The sequence below is a fragment of the Schistocerca piceifrons genome, chromosome 1, assembly GCF_021461385.2.
Source record: "Schistocerca piceifrons isolate TAMUIC-IGC-003096 chromosome 1, iqSchPice1.1, whole genome shotgun sequence".
Classification (NCBI taxonomy): Eukaryota; Metazoa; Arthropoda; class Insecta; order Orthoptera; family Acrididae; genus Schistocerca; species Schistocerca piceifrons.
Genome location: NC_060138.1, coordinates 986807847 through 986821426, shown reverse-complemented (window position 1 = coordinate 986821426; position 13580 = coordinate 986807847). Strand labels below are relative to the sequence as shown.

At 38.8% G+C, this 13580-nt stretch overlaps 1 protein-coding gene across 1 annotated transcript in view; it reads right to left on the bottom strand.

Moving 5' to 3' along the window:
* LOC124795014 (sodium leak channel NALCN) overlaps positions 1-13580 on the bottom strand; it is a 402332-nt gene that overhangs the window by 165116 nt on the left and 223636 nt on the right. Inside the window, exons 11-13 of the mRNA XM_047258779.1 lie at positions 9421-9612; positions 9016-9153; positions 6067-6273 (exon numbers count right to left, since the gene is read on the bottom strand). Of these exons, the coding sequence (XP_047114735.1) occupies positions 6067-6273; positions 9016-9153; positions 9421-9612 (537 nt within the window). The remainder of the gene's footprint in view (positions 1-6066; positions 6274-9015; positions 9154-9420; positions 9613-13580) is intronic.

The window sequence follows — 13580 nt, the reverse complement described above, 5'->3', positions numbered from 1 at the left end:
GGAGAGTATTAAGATCTACACAATCAAATGACTTGGAAAGATCACAAACAATACCAACTGGTGATACACTATTATTTAAGGTTTGTATTATTTGATGAATGACTTAACCAATAGCCTTCTCAGTGAAGTAAACTTTAGGGAATTCAAACTGTGATATGCTAAGGAAAATGTTTCTGCTTATGTGTGTGTGACTACTTTTCCGAATATTTTGGAAAACGATATCAGCAAATAAATTTTATGATACTTGTTTAAGGCTGTGTTGTTAACTTTCTTATGAAGTGGTTTAATAATTTCATACTGTATTTTAACCTGCCTGGAATAATTCCCTGTGCCAGTGATGCATTACATACATCACTAGTAAAATTACTTATTAAGTTGGAGAAACTTTTCAGAGTTCTGTTTGAAATTCCATCGCCCCACATAGGCTTTTGCTTTTTTGGAATTTTCATAATTGTATTAATTTCAGTGAAGGACATTGGTGCTACTTCTAGTTGCTTAAAGTTTTGTGGAATGCCATTTTTAATACGAGGGTGGTTTGAAAAGTTCTCGGAATCACCAAGAGAGGACAGCACTAGCACAATGAGTTGTACACCTGATATTCATTGGATTGTTGACTGTAAACACATGCCACGTCAGTGCTCTTGGAAGAGAGCTGTGGTGGTGACATTGCTCTGTTGTTGTTCCCACGTAGTGATTTGCGAAGACGGAAAAAAATGAAGATTTGAGCAGAAATTAGGTGTGAAAGCAAAGGGTATTCTTACTGATTTACAGAATACACTGGGGGACTCTGCACTGTTGCAAGTGGGCAAATGAATTTAAATTTGGTCAAGAGAGCTTAGATGATGACTTGCACAGTGGTCAGCCAAGATGTCTCACTGATTCCACAAATCATTGCAAAAGTGCACAAAATGGTCATGGAGGATCACCGATTGAAAGTGTGTGAAATTGATCATGTTTGCCAGATGTCATCTAAAAGGGTATATCACATTTTAACTGAAGAATTAGAAATAAAAAAAAATTATCTGCAAGATGGGTGCCATTACTCTTGACACTGGATCAAAAACGCATGAGAATGGGCATATCGGAACAATGTTTGGCCCATTTTAGGAGAAACAAACAAGATTGTTTGCACTGGTTTGTGACCTCAGATGAAGCTTGGGTGCACTACTATACCCCAGAGGCAAAACAACAGCCAAAGTAGTAGAAAGTTGCTGATTCTCCATCATTAAAAAAGCAAAGACAATTCCTTTGGCGGGAAAGGTCATTGCATCAGTGTTCTGGGATGTGAAGGGGATTCTGTTTGTAGATTATCTCCCCACCGGGCAAACAATTACTGGAGAATACTATGTTAACCTCCTGGACAAATTGCAACAAAAGATACATGAAAAAAGGCCAGGTTTAGCAAGGAAGAAAGACATCTTCCATCAAGACAATGCACACGTGCCGTCGCTATGGCAAAATTACACGAACCAAGTTATGAATTGTTGCCACACCTGCCTTATTCTCTGTCAGACTTCCATCTCTTCCCAGAACTGAAAATTTTTCTTGGTGGATAAAGATTCACTTCAAATGAAGAATTAATGGCCAGAGCTGACAACTATTTTGTAGGCCTGGAGGAAACTCATTTTCAAGATGGGATTAATGCACTGGAACATTGTTGGACCAAGCGCATTAATCTACAAGGATGCTACATTGAAAAATAAAACAAGTTTCAGTGATGTAAGTACTTTTTTCTATTCCATTCCAAGAACTTTTCCAACCACCCTCATATATTCCTTTGCTTCTGCAGCTGTAGCATTTAATCCTATATTTGCTGCTACATTTAGAAAGTGACTGTTAAAAGTACTTTCAACTTGTGAATTATCAGTCACAACATTGTCATTTAGTTTAAATGTTATGGAATCTTGTACACTGACTGGCTGTCCTGCCTCCTGTTTCACAATGTCTTATATAGTTTTAATCTTGTTATTGGCATTATTTATTTCTGCCAGGACAGACATATTTATGGGCCTTTCATTAACTTTTCTAAAATACTATAATATTTTCTGTATTGTTGTTGTTGTTGTGGTCTTCAGTCCTGAGACCGGTTTGATGCAGCTTTCCATGCTACTCTACCCTGTGCAAGCTTCTTCATCTCCCAGTACCTACTGCAACCTACATCCTTCTGAATCTGCTTAGTGTATTGATCTCTTGGTCTCCCTCTACGATTTTTACCCTCCACGCTGCCCTCCAATGCTAAATTTGTGATCCCTTGATGCCTCAAAACATGTCCTACCAACCGATCCCTTCTTCTAGTCAAGTTGTGCCACAAACTTCTCTTCTCCCCAATCCTATTCAATACCTCCTCATTAGTTACGTGATCTACCCACCTTATCTTCAGCATTCTTCTGTAGCACCACATTTCGAAAGCTTCTATTCTCTTCTTGTCCAAACTGGTTATCATCCATGTTTCACTTCCATACATGGCTACACTCCATACAAATACTTTCAGAAACGACTTCCTGACACTTAAATCTATACTCGATGTTAACAAATTTCTCTTCTTCAGAAACGATTTCCTTGCCATTGCCAGTCTACATTTTATATCCTCTCTACTTCGACCATCATCAGTTATTTTACTCCCTAAATAGCAAAACTCCTTTACTACTTTAAGTGTCTCATTTCCTAATCTAATCCCCTCAGCATCACCCGATTTAATTTGACTACATTCCATTATCCTCGTTTTGCTTTTGTTGATGTTCATCTTATATCCTCCTTTCAAGACACTGTCCATTCCGTTCAACTGCTCTTCCAAGTCCTTTGCTGTCTCTGACAGAATTACAATGTCATCGGCGAACCTCAAAGTTTTTACTTCTTCTCCACGAATTTTAATACCTACTCCGAATTTTTCTTTTGTTTCCTTTACTGCTTGCTCAATATACAGATTGAATAACATCGGGGAGAGGCTACAACCCTGTCTCACTCCTTTCCCAACCACTGCTTCCCTTTCATGCCCCTCGACTCTTATAACTGCCATCTGGTTTCTGTACAAGTTGTAAATAGCCTTTCGCTCCCTGTATTTTACCCCTATCACCTTCAGAATTTGAAAGAGAGTATTCCAGTCAACGTTGTCAAAAGCTTTCTCTAAGTCTACAAATGCTAGAAACGTAGGTTTGCCTTTTCTTAATCTTTCTTCTAAGATAAGTCGTAAGGTTAGTATTGCCTCACATGTTCCAACATTTCTACGGAATCCAAACTGATCTTCCCCGAGGTCCGCTTCTACCAGTTTTTCCATTCGTCTATAAAGAATTCGCGTTAGTATTTTGCAGCTGTGACTTATTAAACTGATAGTTCGGTAATTTTCACATCTGTCAACACCTGCTTTCTTTGGTATTGGAATTATTATATTCTTCTTGAAGTCTGTGGGTATTTCGCCTGTCTCATACGTCTTGCTCACCAGATGGTAGAGTTTTGTCAGGACTGGCTCTCCCAAGGCCATCAGTAGTTCTAATGGAATGTTGTCTACTCCCGGGGCCTTGTTTTGACTCAGGTCTTTCAGTGCTCTGTCAAACTCTTCATGCAGTATCGTATCTCCCATTTCATCTTCATCTACATCCTCTTCCATTTCCATAATATTGTCCTCAAGTACATCGCCCTTGTATAAACCCTCTATATACTCCTTCCACCTTTCTGCCTTCCCTTCTTTGCTTAGAACTGGGTTGCCATCTGAGCTCTTGATATTCATACAAGTGGTTCTCTTCTCTCCAAAGGTCTCTTTAATTTTCCTGTAGGCAGTATCTATCTTACCCCTAGTGAGACAAGCCTCTACATCCTTACATTTGTCCTCTAGCCATCCCTGCTTAGCCATTTTGCACTTTCTGTCGATCTCATTTTTGAGACGTTTGTATTCCCTTTTGCCTGCTTCATTTACTGCATTTTTATATTTTCTCCTTTCATCAATTAAATTCAATATTTCTTCTGTTACCCAAGGATTTCTATTAGCCCTCGTCTTTTTACCTACTTGATCCTCTGCTGCCTTCACTACTTCATCCCTCAGAGCTACCCATTCTTCTTCTACTGTATTTCTTTCCCCCATTCCTGTCAATTTTTCCCTTAGGCTCTCCCTGAAACTCTCTACAACCTCTGGTTCTTTCAGTTTATCCAGGTCCCATCTCCTTAAATTCCCACCTTTTTGCAGTTTCTTCAGTTTCAATCTGCAGTTCATAACCAATAGATTGTGGTCAGAATCCACATCTGCCCCTGTAGTACACAAGTAATGTCAGCTCTTGATTTATTCTGGCTTTTACATAAACTTGCCTCTCCTCTTATATATGGTTTAAATTCCCTTAGTTATTCCTTGGCTTACTTGTCTTATTATTATTATTATAAAGCTTCTGGATAATTTATCAGGAAAACAACTTTCAAATATCCCCACAAATTTACTGTGCTAAGCGCAAAGTTGCCAAGTCAGAGGCTGTGCTTGTGCGTGTGTGTGTGTGTGTGTGTGGGGGGGGGGGGGGGGGGGGGGGGGAGCAGGAAAGGGAGAGGGGAGAAGCATTGAATGGAGAAAGAGTAAAGGTGCATTGCTGTGCGTAAGGCTGTTGTGTGAGCAAGGAAGGAGATAAGTATGTGGGGAACAGGGACTAGCTAAGGTTGAGGCCGTGGGGGTTTCAGGAACAAACAATATGTTATAGGGATGGTTTCCACCTGTGCAATTAAGAAAATCTGGTGTTGATGGGAAGAATCCAGATGGCGCAGCCTTTGAAGGAAATCATTCAAGACTAGCAGCTTCCCCATTACTTTTTCTTGTGTAAATTAATGACCTCTTTTCTGTTACATTGCCAGATGCTACGTTTGTTTTGTTTGTTTCCTCCCATTCCCTGCCCCTACCAACCACCCTAGCCTGCTTGGAGTGGGAGCAGAAAAGGGAATAAGTAGGTGGGGAATGGGGAGTAGTGAAGGTTGTGGGGATGAAGGATAACTTGTAGGCACAGTTACCAACCGTGCAGCTGGTTTGTAGGAAGGACCACACACTTGCTCAATATGCTGTCCAACTTGATGTGCTTCACTTCAATGACTGCTTCACATTTGCGTCATCTGGATCCTTCCTATATGTAGTTCCTTCCTGCTGTATCAACTTCTCTGCTGATCCCCTTCAGGGTTTCTCTCCTGCACCACGTTCATCTTTTTTCTTTTTACTCTACCTTGATTAATTTGATGTTTCAGTCTTCCTTTATTCTGGCTCGGATTTACTACTAGTATTAATATGAAAGGGATGAAAGTACAGTGGCTACAATGTCCTGGCCAATGGCACAATGTAGCTCTGTGTGTGTGTGTGTGTGTGTGTGTGTGTGTGTGTGTGTGGGTGGGTGCACGCGCGTGCACACGCACGCGCTCGCACGTGAGCACCAAATTAGTTATCTTATTGGCACAACTTCAATGCCCTATCACATCAATGGAGTTGACCCCAGAAAAGATCTTCATCTATTAAGTTTTATAAGAGAAGGTCACCTACACTAAACCTACAAGAATTCATAATCAAAATTAAGATTAGTTTCAAATCTAAGTAATATTTTAGTTATATATCTAAAAACAAAGATGATGTGAGTTACCAAACGAAAGCGCTGGCATGTTGATAGACACACAAACAAACACAAACATACACATAAAATTCAAGCTTTCACAACCAACGGTTGCTTCATCGGAAAGAGGGAAGGAGAGGGAAAGACAAAAGGATGTGGGTTTTAAGGGAGAGGGTAAGGAGTCATTCCAATCCCAGGAGCGGAAAGACTTACCTTAGGGGGAAAAAAGGACAGGTATACACTCGCACACACACACATATCCATCCGCACATACACAGACACAAGCAGACATTTGTAAAGGCAAAGCTTGAATTTTATGTGTATGTTTGTGTTTGTTTGTGTGCCTATCAACATGCCAGCGCTTTCGTTTGGTAAGTCACATCATCTTTGTTTTTAGATATATTTTTCCCACGTGGAATGTTTTTCTCTATTATATTCATATCATTAATATTTTAGTTAAATATTTTTAAAGTATGTGTGTATATAATCTACATGTAATGCTTACTTTTGGTAGACTGAAGTCTGATGGCACTTTATGTAGACATGTCATCTGTGGACTGTCAGGGAATTTTTCAAATATCCTTAAGCGGAAAGGTAATGTTTCCTTTATTTCAGCACTCTGTTCACGAAACTTTAATTGCTTCAGTTTCTTTATGTCCTCATCAAGTTCTAAATTATCTAGTATAACAGCAACAAACAAACTCAACACAATCTGAAAGGAAATACAAGATTTTTATTTGGCATATTAGACAATATTGAAGGAATGATCAGGCCTATAAAAAACAACAACTTAACTATCAGAAAAAAATCTGTAAGTAATGGGTGAAAATTACTGCTACGAGCTACAGTGCATGCGGTGTGGTGTAGTGATTAGACTCAGTGGCTGACCACCAGAAATTATTTGTTATTTAGTATTTACCATTTCTGGAAGGTATTTGAAATACCTTTAGTTTATATATGCTAGAATATTTTACATTTGTCTAAATAACAGCATTCAGGAATATTTTCTGTCTGTATAAATACCTGCACTCTCCATCCAGATCAGTTCTGTCCTGGCTTGGAAGCACACTACCACACCAGTGTATTCAAACCAAAGTTAGATTTTGATCTAGACTTTGGCTGTGGTTCTCCAAGTAACTGCATTTTGATGAGGTGTCTTCAAAATGTAAAAATGCAAGATTCATTACACCAGTGCTTTGGAGAATGAAGGTGCGCGTGGTTGTATTCACTAGGATAGCAGCTATCATCATAGTGGAAAGCAATTGAAGATCCCTAAGGAACCAATTATTGTGAAAACCAAGCTTTTGTCTAGTCTTCACGCCTTTCAATATCCCAAGAAGCACTTGGATTCTGACTTTGTTGTCTTTTTTGATTCCAGATCAGTACTGGAACTATTAAGACATCTGTACAATGTAAGAACCAACCATCCAATAGCGCCATTAATCAGGTGTTACAGATGACAAATAGGGATCAGAAAGTTACCATGTGATGGGTAAAAGAATACCTGGCAATGAAACAGTTGACAAGCTAGCCAAAGCAGCCATTTATGATGGAACAGTGGTACACTTGGAATTACATTATTAAATCAACAATCAGAAAGAAGTGGAACACAAATTGGCAAGAGACTTCCACATACGACACAGATTATGTTAAAGAGAATCCAGTGCTGATTCCTAACTTCTGCAATGAGAAAAATCAATGTTCTAGAAGACTCACAAATACTAAAAGGCATCTCACATTGAACTATGGCTGATACTGAGAGCATCTACTTCGTATTAGTCTGGTCGCATCCTCGTTGTATGACTGTGGTGAAGAAGAGGATATCAGGCACATCTTTTCTACATCTACATCTACATCCATACTCCGCAAGCCACCCGACGGTGTGTGGCGGAGTGTACCCTGAGTACCTCTATCGGTTCTCCCTTCTATTCCAGTCTCGTATTGTTCGTGGAAAGAAGGATTGTCGGTATGCTTCTGTGTGGGCTCTAATCTCTCTGATTTTATCCTCATGGTCTCTTCACGAGATATATGTAGGAGGGAGCAATATAGTGCTTGCGTCTTTGGTGAAGGTATGTTCTCGAAACTTTAACAAAAGCCCGTACCGAGCTACTGAGCGTCTCTCCTGCAGAGTCTTCCACTGGAGTTTATCTATCATCTCCGTAACGCTTTCGCGATTATTAAATGATCCTGTAACAAAGCGCGCTGCTCTCCGTTGGATCTTCTCTATCTCTTCTATCAACCCTGTCTGGTACGGATCCCACACTGCTGAGCAATATTCAAACAGTGGGCGAACAAGCATACTGTAACCTACTTCCTTTGTTTTCGGATCCCTTTTTTGGCTGCATGAACAGATACAATGCTCCATGCCACCTCCTGCAGTGTCTGGTCACCAACGATTGGTGTTTGTTGAAATGTGTCATCATCCTGCTCTGTAAGTTTATGTTTATGATGATGTACAATGTATGAAATCCAATGTGTATGTTGCTCTTCAAGGTGTTAAACCTTAGATGTATTATCATGGCTGTAAGTGTCCAACTAATATGCCAAAATAAGATAGTAAACAAAACATGCTTTCCATGCTAAGTGTTGTATTTCATTGATGACGACATGACATGGCACAACATGACATGGCATGGCACAGTATGGCATAACTATAACAATAACAACAGTGTTTATTTGCTATCAACTACCAGATGATTCCAATCAGTCATGAACTCGGCTTCACAGGAAAAGCATAATGATGTTAATTGGTATAATTCAGAGAAGTGTTTGCAAATGCTGAACTGGACTATGAACTCAACCTCCTACAACTAAGGGGCAGGACTTTATCATAATGCTGTCAAGTCCATGAAGAGGAAGCAGCACCAAACGTACTTGCAGAGATACTACATTCTTAAATTTTGTGAACAATTTTACTCAGCCTTCCTGTCCCTCTGTAATTTTAAGAATTTACATCTGCATGTCATACAGTGCCACAATGTGTGGAGTTATTGTTTGTACTTTTCTTACTCAGTTTATCTGTCATTACTCCGACATTTATCTTTTGTATATTCCCACATCTATTTCCCCTGGGATCCTCTAGGTTTCATTAATCAACAATGAAGGATTAAACAGAGAATGATGACTCTGGATACAGCACTGTGAATTTCTAGTAGACAATGGCAAAAAAAAAGTTTTGCTTACAAGCAGACTGTGTTGAAATGCTCTAAGTTGAGGGGTACATGAGGTATCTACTGTTCACCAAGCAATAATATGAATAAATAAACTTATTTAGGATGCAAGAAACAAAGCACATATCTGCAGAAAGAGAAAAAAATATTTGACTGCGATTATATGACTACTGTATTTTCCAAATGACATTAAATGTTCTTAACTTAAAAACACACAAATATTACAGTATTACTGAGTAAAACGTGGAGCTTATTGAAAACAATAATGCATGTGTTTCACTTGCCAGAGTGACGAATAAATGATACAAAATGAAGTATACTGCAACAAGTGGTGCCAGTGTTTCTCTGGTTCGTAGCATCGTTTCATCCATGACCTCCACCCAAGCTTCTTGCGTCAAGATTTGAAACATTGACATGAAAGCCTAAAATACAAAGAAAGAGATAATATTACACGACACAAGACTTTAAACATCAATAAAGAAATACCGTAAGTCAGAAAACATGTATGTAGCAATCTACAGTTATTAATCATGGTCTCATTTTAAATTATACAAACTGGAAGTGCAATTCCATAAAAGTTTCCACTGAAATTTGTATTATTTTAATTATCTAAGTTTAACATCTCTCATATACCAGTAGAGAGGTTAGTAATTTATATTACAGCATTACTGAATTAAAGATTTTCTTACCTCTGGGAAACTTTCAAATTTTGTAAAATCGCACAAAAAGCAAAATAGTTGCATTGAAATGCTGGATGAAATAATCAGGAGACACATGGTGAAAATGATGAGGCTGCCTAGCTTCTTTCCTGGTCCAAATATTTTATATACAAAATCTTCCAACATTGGTGATGCCTTAATTAACCTGACGACACGAAGAACCTGCAGTTAAAAAATATAACTAAATTAAAAGTGCTCTCCCCCCCCCCCCCCCACACACACACACAGAAACTCTTCCACAGGGTGTCTCACCTAAGAGTTGTTAGGTGCATTTTCACTGGTGTTTCAGCAGACAGTTGCAGTTTTGTTTTTGCAAAGTGTAGCTGAAGTTAGCCCAGATATTGCTTGTCATGTCTTTCAAATGATGCCTAAAGTTGGAGGAAAGCATCCGTTTGTTTCCAATTACAAATAAATGATTTTTAAATCAAAATGTTAGCCAAATCAACAGAGCGGTCCCAAATTAGTCTACCATGATATTTGTTTTACTGACATGTATTAACAGTAACAGTGAAACATGAAGAATAACCAGTACCCCAGCAACAACAGCACTGCTCAGGCCTGTGCTGATTGTTATCGACATGTAGCAGGACTGCCCTGTTGCTGCTGAAGTTTTTGGTTTTTCTCCATGTTTTATTGTAACTGTTAATAAATAACAATAAAATGAATATTACACTAGACTAACCTGGGACAGCTCTGTCAAAAGGGCACATAAAATTCTGATTTAAGCTAATTTTATTTTTAATGGGAAACAAACTGATGCTTTCCATTGAAACTGGGCATGAAATGAGAGACTTAAAGAGCAGTAACACCATAAAAATTGCACCTGACAACTTGTACGAGAGACACCTGAAATAAATATGGAATCATTACAGTACAGCAAAAGAGAACAAGTTTATTGAGAATATATCCAGGATGAAGAAAACAAGAACAAGTTTATTTAAGATAAATCCAGAATGAAGAAAAATAAGATGATAATAAGATCAGATTACATAGAGGGATCTGAATCAAGAAAAAAATACCAAATAACTGAAGGTCATTAATGATCACCTTTGGAGCTATGGCCATAAAATTGCTAGCCAATCAATGGTAAGTGTGCAGGGGTTTGTCCACTAATTGTACGGGCTTGGGTGTGTTGAGAAGTATGGTTCTGTATGATGAAGCTGCTGATGTGTTACACTGTAGTTGCTGTGGTGCTGCACTACACTTTTTGTGTGTTTTATTAGCTGATAGTCACCATGAAAAGTAACACTAACAATTGGTTAGCCAACTCCCACATTGATTCTGAAGCAGTGGGTTGCAGAGCTGTAGATGCAAATTTCCCAGTCATAAGGGTACCAGTATCAACACTTTTAGGGCTATGGGCCACTGCATGAGAGAAACGAGCATTTTTATCTCCAAAATGACAATTCAAGACATCAAAGCACAGTAATGACTTAAGAATCTAATGGAGACATACTGTAGTGTTTCACATTAACATCCACAACCCTCTAATATGTCTTCTTTATGGCAAGTAGCAATGTATCTTTTCATACATTGCTGACTTTCAAAATATGAGATTGTTCGAGGCAAGTAAATTTTTGCATCCAGACTTCAAGATACTGCTGATGTTCCAACACTGTGAAGTCTCCCTGCTTTATTCTGTTCGTATATAATGCTATTTTCACTGGGGGAAGGGGTATTTATTGAGCAAACCCATCATCAGTGAGTACATGAAAATCCACATTATATTCAAGAGCAGCGTCACCAAGAAAGATTTGTGGTTCATCTGAGGAGTAATTGGTGATGCCAACTTGGTTTGTTCCACCACCATACTAATTGGGCAGAATTATACAGGGTGTCCCACTCAAACCTCCCAGATTTCAAAGACCCAGGAATGAAAAATGAACAACATTGTAGAGCACCTCAAAGAATTTATTTACTTATTATCAATACACCTTACATGTGAACCATTTGTAGCACGAAGAATATCAAGTCTATATTCAATTTCTTGCCAAGTTCTTTGTAACATTTCTCTGTTATTGTTGCAATCGCATTAGGGATACGATGTCAAAACGTAGGAATATTGTCCACTTTGGTCGCACACATGCGGTCCTTTATGAATCCCCAGATGAAGAAATCAAGCGGCAGAATGTCAGATGAACGTGGTGGCCAGGCAATGGGTCCTCTGCATCCAATCCAACGATTGGGAAATTTCTTATCCAGGAACTTGCGAACAGCCATTGACCAATGCGGCAGAGCTCAATCTTGTTGAAAAATGATGTTGGGTTGCAAGTCTTGTATCTGAGGGTACACAAGCTGCTCCAACATGTCCAGCTACACTGACCCATTCAATGTTTGTTCCGCAAAGAAGAACAGTCCAACAATCATGTCGTGCATCATTGCACCAGACGTTTAGTTTGGGACTGTCACGAAAGTGTTCAATGACAACGTGTGGATTTTGCAAACCCCAAATCAGAACATTATGCCTATTAACCCTTCCTGATAGATGAAAGGTTGCCCCATCTGTGAATAAACATATTTCCAGGAAGCTGGCATCCATATCAATACGCTGCAGAATATCTGCAGCAAACTGTTGTAGGCGCGGTTTGTCGTTTGGCATGAGATGTTGCAGAATTTGCACTTTTTAAGCACACATATGAAGATGCTGGTGAACTACATGATGCAATGTTGAATGAGGTACATCAAGTTGCCTAGATGCTTGACAAATTGACTTACATGGGCTTCTAAGAAATGTTTGTCTGATGTCCTCCACTGTCTCTTCTGAAACTCCGTAACGTGCACCGCCAGAATGTTCCAGAAAACTTCCTGTTGCCAGAAATTTCCTATACCATTCCGTAACTGTTTTCACATCAGGTGGATAATTTCTTTGCACAGTAACCGGCGATTTTGTTTCTGCAAACCACACAACTGCTTGCGTGCGCTGCTGTGGAATCGCCATTTTCACTTCATGCGACCATGCTGCACTCTGGCAATGATACTTGGCACTTCTGACGTAGGAATATAAATTCTTTGAGATGTTCTAATTGGGGTACATTTTTCATTGTTGTATCTACTGTGGTTTTTCCCTCCTGGGTCCTAGAAATCAGGGAGGTTTGAGTGGGATACCCTGTATATTATTTTTAGAAATGAAACTGCCAAACTGCTAGAAGACATTCCTCTACATGTATGGCAAGAGATACTGTGCCAACAACATGGTTCCCCTTAGTAGTTAGCACAGGTGGTTTGGGCAATGGTCCCCATAAATGGTTTAACATTTTGTACAATTTAACAACACTAAACTTTTAAGGATGGAGTTTTATGAGAGACTACATTAACAGACACCATTCAACCCTTGTGAAGAGCCAGTAACATGAATTCTGAGGCTGCAACAATTATTCACAATAAATCTGGAAGTTCTGAAAAGTTGGACCAATTATTCTTAATGTCTACTTTTGAGACAGACAAATTGAGCATTTAAAGTAAGAAATGCAATACAAAACACAATAGCAATTAAAATTTAATTTACTATTACAGATCTACTTATAAGGACAAATGATCATTCAATCTCTCTATAAATCAGTAAAAAAGTAAAATACATGGCCTCTATATTTCATTATTAAAACACTGCACCAAAAAGTACCGCATGTCAATACCTCAAAACAGTGCCATTTGTGCAGTGCAACTGATTAGTTCAACAAATTACTGCCATTAATGGCACTTCATGTAGTTGATTTAAAAGTCAAGTGTTATCTAGGAAACATCAGAGATAATTGTGCCTAATGAAAGTACCTGTGAACAGGAGTTTAAAGCTTCCCAACTTTTAACAACTTAAACAGTACTCTTGGGCTAATTTACCCTGTAACTGGACACTTGAAGATAACAGTTGTTAGCTGGGGCAAGTCAGATCACACTCACTGCTTATTGTGGCCATAGTTCCACAACATTTCATCTACTGACCTATGGTTGATTGAGAAATTTTGCTTTTGGTTTATCTTTCCACTTTTCATTTCCTATTTAATCTTTATATCTCCCTCAGCCCCTTCTATCATCTCTGAACTTGAACTGCCACAGGAACAAAGTACTATATTTGACCCCCTCCCCTCCCCCCACCCACTTTCTGAAACTAATTTCCTTTCACTTTTATCTTTGAT